The following is a 10,000-nucleotide window of genomic DNA, read 5'->3' on the forward strand; positions in this document are numbered from 1 at the left end:
CGGCTCTTCTTCAGATTTGCATCAAAAGTGCGCTCTAAACTCACACAATGGTTTTAGCGTCGTGAAACCAGGATTTTCTACTTCTGAAGAATTTTAATATTACCTTGTAATCCGATATTGTTGGTAGCCTAGAACTCGGGTTAAGTGGTGCATCTGAAACAACCTATCTTTCTACCCCACCAGGAACTTAGATAGATAGATAGATAGATAGATAGATAGATAGATAGATAGATAGATAGATAGATAGATAGATAGATAGATAGATAGATAGATGTACATCTACTCTAAAAAGAATCTCATGAAAATCCCTTTCTGGTACCTAAATATACTCCAGCCTTCAACACATAAAAATAACTCATGGAAAATACATAAAAGCTTCCTTTTTAGTTTCATATTTTAGAAAATCTGGAATTGTTTAAAGTTGCAATGAATGGGATTTTATTGAAAAGTGGAGAATGAAACAATAGGAAGGCGTGGTGTTGAAGCCAAAGTTGGAACTCACTGTAGTCTATGTTGCAGAGTTTTCTCTAAAGCGGCATGTCTCTCATCATCTTCTTCAGCCAAGATCTGACTGCGTATGTTCGATTCCCGCAGACCAATAATGAGACGATCTTTCTCCTGAGATGCTTCTTCCAGTAGACACCTGTTGAGAGATAAACCACGGTAACACGTTGAGGTAACGATAGTTGAAATATTATTGATAAGCATAATTAGAGATAGAGAGAGATAAAGAGAGAGATAGAGAGAGAGAGACAAAGAGAGAGAGAGAGAGACAAAGACAGAGAGGGAGAGACAAAGAGAGAGAGAGAGAGAGAGAGAGAGACGATAATTTAAACATTAAAGCAACCACAGAATATTGAAGTAAATCACTGTTAAATCATTGCCTGGAATTGAATTGATGCGAGCAACTTTGAAGCAATTTTGGTTGGAGCAACATTGACTGGAGCAGCATTTACTGAAGTAACAATAGCTTAGAGCAAAAGAAATATTGAAGCAAATTTCACAGACGAAATTAGCATCAATTGAAGCAACTATTGCCGAGGAACGATTGACTGGTGAAGTATCTTGACTAAAGCAATACTGGTAAAAAAATTGACTAAAGTAACTTTTAGGTAACATTGATAAAGGCACTATTGGTTCAAATTTTGGCTCAAAGCCACAAGTTCAGGGGAAGGGATAAGTCGATTATATGGATCCCAGTGCTCAACTGGTACTTATTTTATCTACCCTGAAAGGATGAAAGGCAAAGTCGACCTCAGCGGAATTTGAACTCAGAACGTAAAGACGGACGAAATCCCGCTAAGCATTTCGCCCGGCGTGCTAACGTTCCTTATTTCTTTATTGTCCACAAGGGACTAAACATAGAGGGAACAAACAAGGACAGACAAAGGGATTAAGTCGATTACGTCGACCCCAGTGCGTAACTGGTACTTAATTTATCGACCCCGAAAGGATGAAAGGCAAAGTCGACCTCGGCGGAATTTGAACTCAGAACGTAACGGCAGACGAAATACCGCTACGCATTTCGCCCGGCGTGCTAACGTTTCTGCCAGCTCGCCGCCTTCTTAATTGAGACAATATTAACAGACCGGGGTAGCTTTTACTTTGACAATATTCACTCGCAATATTCACTCTAGTAATTTTTTACTGCAGCATGCATGCTCATGCGCGCGCACGGACACACTCCAACATGCAGCAGATATTTGGACTTTCTGTACTATAAATAGAAGCAAACAGACACGTATGAAACCAACAATCTGTTAAGGAACATCTCACCTCAGATTTTTGCATTCCTGGAGACAGGTGATAATGGCGGCCTGTAACTTGGGACTATGATCAGCAGTAAACAGCAACTCATCTTCAAGTACGGCAGCTAACTTGGTGTGACTTAGTTCTCTGTCCATCTCGATGTTATATGCCTGACATCAATAAAAACGAAAAGAACATTACAGTAACTGCTCATTCAATGCATACATTTCATGATTTGCACAGATTTCATAGTTTGTAAATAAGTTATAATTTATCTCCATTTCTATAACATTTAACATTTTAATTGGCTGTGTGCTGAGAAGTTTGCTCCTCAACCTCATGACTCCGGGTTCAGTCCCACTGCGTGGCACCTTGGGCAGGTATCTTCCACTATAGCCTCGGGCCGACCAAAGCCTTGTAAGTGGATTTGGTAGACGGAAACTGAAAGAAGCCTAATGTGTATATATGTGTGTGTGTGTGTGTGTGTGTGTGTGTGTGTGTGTTTGTCTTTGTGTCTATGTTTGTCTCCCACCACCGCTCGACAACCGGTGTTGATGTGTTTCTGTACCCGTACGTTAGCGGTTCGGCAAAAGTGACCCATAGAATAAGTATTTGGCTTTAAAAAAAATAAATAAGTACTGGGGTCGATTCGTTCGGCAAAACCCTTCAAGGCGGTGCCCCAGCATGGCCGTAGTCTAATGACTGAAACAAGATCATGTTAACTAATTGCTTGAAAATTATTTACTTATATTTTATAATCCAGTCACATTTCATGCGTTATACAGATTTCATGATTTTTAATTTAAGGCTGGCGTTTTAGAAATTCATGTTTCATATAAATTTCATATTTGGCACACATCTCAGAATACCGTTTTATCTTTCAAAATCTACGATTTTTATGTATTCTGAGTTTTTGATAACCTTCTTAAGTTTTTTTGTTAATACATACACAGTTTTCATATATATATATATTAAACACATTTAAATAACATTATGCATATTTCCAAATTTGCATACATTTCATAAATGTCATATATTTCTAAATTCGCATATATTTCATAAATTTCATGTTTGAAAATTTGCATAATTTACACGCAATTCAGTGTGTGTGTGTGTGTATGTGTGTGTACGTGCGTGCGTGCGTGCGTGCGTGCGTGTGTGTGTGTGTGTGTGTGTGTGTGTGTGTGTGTGTGTGTGTGTGTGTGACGCTGGTGATAGAATATGTATATATAAATCTGTAATGCAGAATGTAGACATATTTACCTTGAGAACGTCGACAGCATTTGTAATCCCGTAGCTTTCCCATAATTCCACTAAATCATCACTTTTAATGAATCTAACAGAAACAAATTTGAAAAGTAAAGAGGAATGATTATGGTGAGATATATATCACATTTATACGTACACACGCACGCATGCACACACACACACACACACATACACACACACTCATACATGTGTGTGTGTACACATACAAACATATAAACATATGCAGTCAGCAACATATAGATGTACTCAAGCACCTATATACACCTTTATGTAGTATATATACCAACAATAGACGTCTCTTGCATGCGAGCGTGACTTTGTAATATGTGCCATGCTTTCACCCATTGTTTTAAGTGCCTTTGTAGTCATGGGCAGACATAGACCCCCACCTCTTGTCCTTCCCTTAACCCAATAAAACATTGTGGGTGTATATCAGGTAGAGGGAAAGAGGGCAGTACTTCAGCTGGTACTCATCAAGTCCTCATTTGAGCTGAATAGACAGGTGTAACGTGAAATGAAGCCCTTTGTTCAAGGATGTAACACGCCCCTCGGTTTATGAATCAAACACAGGATTTTATGACCGCAAAAGTAACGCCCCAACCACAAGCCTAAATGCTCATAAACCTTCACATTTAGAAGCATACGCAAAAACACACAAACACGCGAGCGCGCGCATGTACACACACACATCTGATTTCAAATTTTGGCACAAGACCAGCAATTTCGTGGGGGGGCTAAGTCGATTACATTGATCCCAGGGTTCAACTGGTACTTACTTTTTCAATCCCGAAAGGATGAAAGGCAATGTCGATTTCGGCGGAATTTGAACTCAGAACGTAAAGACAGACGAAATACTGCCAAACATTTTTCCCGGTGTGCTAACGATTCTCATTTCTTTATTGCCCACAAGGGGCTTAGCATAGAGGGGACAAACATGGACAGACAAAGGGGTTAAGTCGATTACATCGACCCCAGTGTGTAACTGGTACTTAATTTATCGACCCCGAAAGGATGAAAGGTAAAGTCGACCTCGGCGGAATTTGAACTCAGAACGTAACGGCAGACGAAATACCTATTTCTTTACTGCCCACAAGGGGCTACACACAGAGGGGACAAACAAGGACAGACAAACGGATCAAGTCGATTATATCGACCCCAGTACGTAACTGGTACTTAATTTATCGACCGCGAAAGGATGAAAGGCAAAGTCGACCTCGGCGGAATTTGAACTCAGAACGCAGTGGCAGACGAAATACCGCCAAGCATTTCGCCCGGAATGCTAACGTTTCTGCCAGCTTACCGCCTTTGCACGTTCATTTCATATTGACTTCAAATTTTAGCACAAAGCCAGCAATTTCGGAACGGAGATAAGGCGATTACATCGACCCCGATGTTCATCTGATACTTATTTTATCGATCGCGACAGGATGAACGGCAAAGTCAACTAACTTAAACAACGACTACATTAGCCTCTATTGGGTAACTCGGTCTACCAGAACTAAATAGCAAACAAATCTTGGTGCCGGTGTAGTGTGTGATCTACACGCGTTTCTGGTATAGCGTGTAATCTACATTAGTTCAAATGGTATAGTTTGTGATCTACACCACCCAGATGAATGGCCGGCATATTCGAATCTAAATAGGTATTACATCGATTTCAACGTCAACCAACAGCAAAGCTATGTTAATTGTCAAGATGGAACACATACGCAGAACATTGAACGGTCGTGGCTAGAAGCTAAAATTCATCTTCACAAAAAAAAAATGAGAAGTGTTCCATAGCAAACATTTCAATCTAATTTAGATTTTATTTGTTGGAAGATTTTAAGATCAAATGAGCAAAATCTCCTTATTGCATTTTTAAATGATATCCGTGCTGTATACAAACAGTCACAGTTTTCATGTTTCTAGTATGAAATAAAAATCAATAAAATTTTATTTTCTTTTATTTTTTAGATGTTTAACTCACTCATCTAATAATAACTGCAAATTTATAACAATATTTTGAATGTAGATCACAAGCTAGTCTAGATTTAAGTTGCTGTAGATCACTATGACATGTAAATCACATACTACACCGGCACACAATTCTAACTCAAGTTACATCCTGTCGGCTTTAAAATGGGGTGGAGCACATTTAATGAGATGGTTTTTGATACACTGTAACTAAAAAAAAGTGGGACTATCATAACTGGAATACCTTTACTTAAGGACCAGACACAACATCGCATTGACAGAATCGATAGAACATCGAACAGAATGTCTTACGCTATATGTTTCGGTTCTCTACACACTAAGTGCAAATTCCACCAAGGCCTACTTTACCAGAAAGTACCAGTCAAGTGAGGAGGCGCAATGGCCCAGTGGTTAGGGCAGCGGACTCGCGGTCATAGGATTGCGGTTTCGATTCCCAGACCGGACGTTGTGAGTGTTTATTGAGCGAAAACACCTAAAGCTCCACGAGGCTCCGGCAGGGGGATGGTGGCGAACCCTTCTGTACTCTTTCACCACAACTTTCTCTCACTCTTTCTTCCTGTTTCTGTTGTGCCTGTAATTCAAAGGGTCAGCCTTGTCACACTCTGTGTCACGCTGAATATCCCCGAGAACTACGTTAAGGGTACACGTGTCTGTGGAGTGCTCAGCCACTTGCACGTTAATTTCACGAGCAGGCTGTTCCGTTGATCGGATCAACTGGAACCCTCGTCGTCGTAAGCGACGGAGTGCCAACAACCAGTCAAGTACATTTCTTCTTTGGTTTATTATCAATCAATCTATCTACACATATATATAGACCCTCTTCGGTCATGAATGACAATGGGATTGTACCTAGAAAGTTACCTTCCGAGGCACAAGTCCGGGCAAGGTTGTTTATGGAAGACCAGCAATCACCCATGCATACCAACACCCCCTCTCCATGCGACCGATATTAGCCAAAGGAAAGGAAAAGGCCGATGCAGTTTAGCACCAGTGACTTCGCAACTCATTTCTACAGCTGAGTGAAGTGGGGCAATGCGAAATAAAGTGTCTTGCTGAAGAACACATCACACAGCCCGGTTCGTGAATCGAACTCACTACGTCATGATTGTGAGCCCAACACTCTAACCACCGAGTTATGCGCCTTCACCATCTCCATATATATAAATATCAATATACACACATATATATATATATATATATATATATATATATATATATATATATATATATATATATATATATATATATATATATATATATATATATATATATATATATATATATATATATACCGGAGTGAGCACATAAATGCAACAAGGTGGAAAGAAAGAGTACTCAAATACCAGAGGTAGAGTAATATGCTTTATTTAAAAGCAGCAGAAATATAACAAAAAACTGTTACTCGGAGTTTCACGTTCCCGTTCATCGGACAGTTTTGTTAGAAATTTGTTTGAAATTTGTTGGAAATTTCTAACAAAACTGTCCGATGAATGGGAACGTGAAATTCCGAGTAACAGTTTTTTTTTTGTTATATTTCTGCTGCTTTTAAATAAAGTATATATATATAATGCAAGAGAGTTAGGGGTTGAGGATTCAACCCACTAAGGGATAGTATCTATCCAATATACTGCTGGGAGGGTTACTCCGGCACACAGGAGCTATAGAGATAGAATAGGGCATGCCAACGCTAGGCCAAAACAGCTGTAAGTTTCTGTATATTCTCCAATTGGTAAATATACTTTATATTTGTAACCTTAAATGTTAATATGACATGGTATGTCATAAGCATCTGTATATTGTGGTTTTTGACATTTTAGTTACAAAATAAACAAATTAATTCAATGGAATACACTGTCTGCAAGTCGATGGATACCGCATATTCTCCTCCATTTTCTTACTGCCATATATATATATATATATATATATATATATATATATATATATATATATATATATATATATATATATATATACATATATATACATATATGTATGTATATATATATATATGACTAAGTGAAGAAACGTTCCTTTCGCGGCCCAGCCATTTCTCTACTCCAAGTTTGCGACATAAAGGAGAAAGAAAAGGTAAAAACCTTTCGTTAACCAACATCAGCAACAACTATACCTACCCTCTGCTGTTGGTATCGAGTGTGGTGAACGACAATGAAGAATTTCCGGGTGAAAGAAAAAACGATTCATAAGTTGACATTCCCGTTTTACGAATGAACGACTTCCGCCGGCGGGATTTTGTGCGGGTTATTTTCGGGGTCGGGGTCAGCAACGGCGTTATTTTTTCAGCAGCTGTACTGGAATGTTGAAACATTTCATTCATGAATTCGTCAAACGTCACCTGACCGTTTCCATTGGCATCCAGTTGTTCGAACAACTGGTGAACTTCCTGCAAGAAATAATAATAATAATAATAATAATAATAATAATAATAATAATAATAATAATAATAATAATAATAATAATAATAATAATAATGTGGAACCTGAAGACTAAAACAATACCTATTGTCATAGGTGCCTTGAGAATGACAGCGAAACGGGCTGATTACTACCTAGCTCAGATACCAGGAAACCCCAAAATGGCTGAAGTTCAAAAGATAGTGCTCATGGGAACTGCCCATATCCTACGTAAAATACTGTCTATGTGATCTCAAATTTTAAAACAAACACATAATTTTCTTATGGTTTCTTAAATATTCTCTAGAACAACACTATGTACAAATCCAAATATATGGTACCCTAGGCATAACACCTACATGAACTTCTAGCTTGTTGACTCTTGAGGTCTCTGGGTTAGACTTGGATCCAACTTGTACAAATGCAAAGCAAAAGTCAAACATAAAATAATAATAATAATAATGGTTTCAAATCTTGCCACAAGGGCAGCAATTTTGGAGGATGGAATGAGTCGATTACATCGACCCCAGTGTTCAACTGGTACTTATTTTATCGACCTCGAAAGGATGAGAGGCAACGTCGACCGCTGCGGTATTTGAACTCAAAACTTTTTTACTTACGTAAAGTTGATTGCGAAACCGGTACACAATTCTTTATTTTGTATATTTTTCATTTTGTCTTGCCCGCCAATGCTCTGGTGTTTGCTGAATTTTTTACTGGAGAGCATTATTTTTCTTTGTGGTTGGGTCGTTGATGAACTCTTTCTAGCATATTGGATCTCCACGTAGTGGTCATCCCTTCTTATACGCATGTAATACAATTTTTCTGAATTATCAGATTTTTTAATATGCTAGACCACTGGTTTTAAATTGAAATTAATATTCAATTTATCACCCTCAGTATATATATATATATATATATATATATTTATATATATATATATATTTATATATATACCATTTATCATCATAAATATACAGGGATTAGCATTGAGTTGCTTCTCCAACATACTGAAAATTTAGAAATAGCAGTCAAAGAACTACTGATTCTAAACTACAAATTTTTCTCTAAACGGATGGCGATATTTATGGCACACATAGAACAAAAAACCGGAGGGAAAAGCATAAACAAAACAAGTCTTTAGTTAATTGGATACGAATCGTTTCATGGTTAAGCGAAAGAAAATTTCTCTATTCCAGATTTTTTCATACTGAACTACTTGGCAAAATTGTTAATTATTAATTCTATTATTAATTGACGATTCCCTGCCCTTATTCTTGTATATATATATATATATATATATATTCATTATAAATATACAGGGATTAGCAATTGAGTTGCTTCTCCAACATACTGAAAATTTAGAAATAGCAGTCAAAGAACTACTGATTCCAAACTACAAATTTTTCTCTAAAGTGGATGGCGATATTTATGGCACACATAGAACAAAAAACCGGAGGGAAAAGCGTAAACAAACCAAGCCTTTAGTTAATTGGATACGAATCGTTTCATGGTTAAGTGAATGGAAATTTCACTATTCCAATCTTTTTTTTTTCATACGGGACTATTTGTGACGCACATGGAATAGATTTCTTTGAGGTGAGGTGCCTGAACTCGCTAGCCGATGAATTCGTAAGTGCCTTTCTTATCGTTGATTTTTGGTGTCGCATGGCCAAAAATTACCGTGAATTTTTTTAGAGACACTTTCAAATTTATCAGAATATTGAGGCTGAAGATTGGAATAGTGAAATTTCCATTCACTTAACCATGAAACGATTCGTATCCAATTAACTAAAGGCTTGGTTTGTTTACGCTTTTCCCTCCGGTTTTTTGTTCTATGTGTGCCATAAATATCGCCATCCACTTTAGAGAAAAATTTGTAGTTTGGAATCAGTAGTTCTTTGACTGCTATTTCTAAATTTTCAGTATGTTGGAGAAGCAACTCAATTGCTAATCCCTGTATATTTATAATGATAAATAGTTTTACCGATAAAGGTTTTTTTCATACTGAACTACTTGGCAGAATTGTTAATTATTAATTCTATTATTAATTGACGATTCTCTGCCCTTATTCTTGTATATATATATATATATATATAGTGAAGTATATTTGCCATTTAAATGTGGCTGACCCCTAAGGGTGGATGTTACTGTTGCTTTTAGCCCCAGGAGAACATCTCCTCCAGCTGGCTTATCGACACATATCTGTGTCCTGTCTATTTTTGCCAAGGGAAGTTATCCTTCCCATCTTGATCTGCGATACGTACGGACCCGAGTTTCAGGGTTATTTCCCTTCTTCAGCGTACGATAATCGCCGACCTTTGATGAGAATGACAATCCCTTGGCAATATATAAGTCTTTTTCCAGTGAAGTCATTCACTGATATCGAAAAAGTGAAAACAAGCAATGTTAAATCTCTGAACGAGGTGTTAACAGTAACTGCACGATAAAGTGAAGTATATTTGCCATTTAAATGTGGCTGACCCCTAAGGGTGGATGTTACTGTTGCTTTTAGCCCCAGGAGAACATCACTTTTTCGATATCAGTGAATGACTTCACTGGAAAAAGACTTATATATTGCCAAGGGATTGTCA

General features: G+C 37.6%; 1 protein-coding gene across 1 annotated transcript in view; it reads right to left on the minus strand.

Moving 5' to 3' along the window:
- The window catches only part of LOC106877261 (uncharacterized), an 81,950-nt gene that overhangs the window by 48,342 nt on the left and 23,608 nt on the right, over positions 1–10,000 (minus strand). The window contains exons 4-7 of the mRNA XM_089340634.1: positions 7,128–7,396; positions 3,013–3,085; positions 1,777–1,919; positions 503–643 (exon numbers count right to left, since the gene is read on the minus strand). Of these exons, the coding sequence (XP_089196760.1) occupies positions 503–643; positions 1,777–1,919; positions 3,013–3,085; positions 7,128–7,396 (626 nt within the window). The remainder of the gene's footprint in view (positions 1–502; positions 644–1,776; positions 1,920–3,012; positions 3,086–7,127; positions 7,397–10,000) is intronic.

The sequence above is a fragment of the Octopus bimaculoides genome, chromosome 23 (assembly GCF_046866305.1).
Source record: "Octopus bimaculoides isolate indiv1 chromosome 23, ASM4686630v1, whole genome shotgun sequence".
In the NCBI taxonomy this organism is placed as follows: domain Eukaryota; kingdom Metazoa; phylum Mollusca; class Cephalopoda; order Octopoda; family Octopodidae; genus Octopus; species Octopus bimaculoides.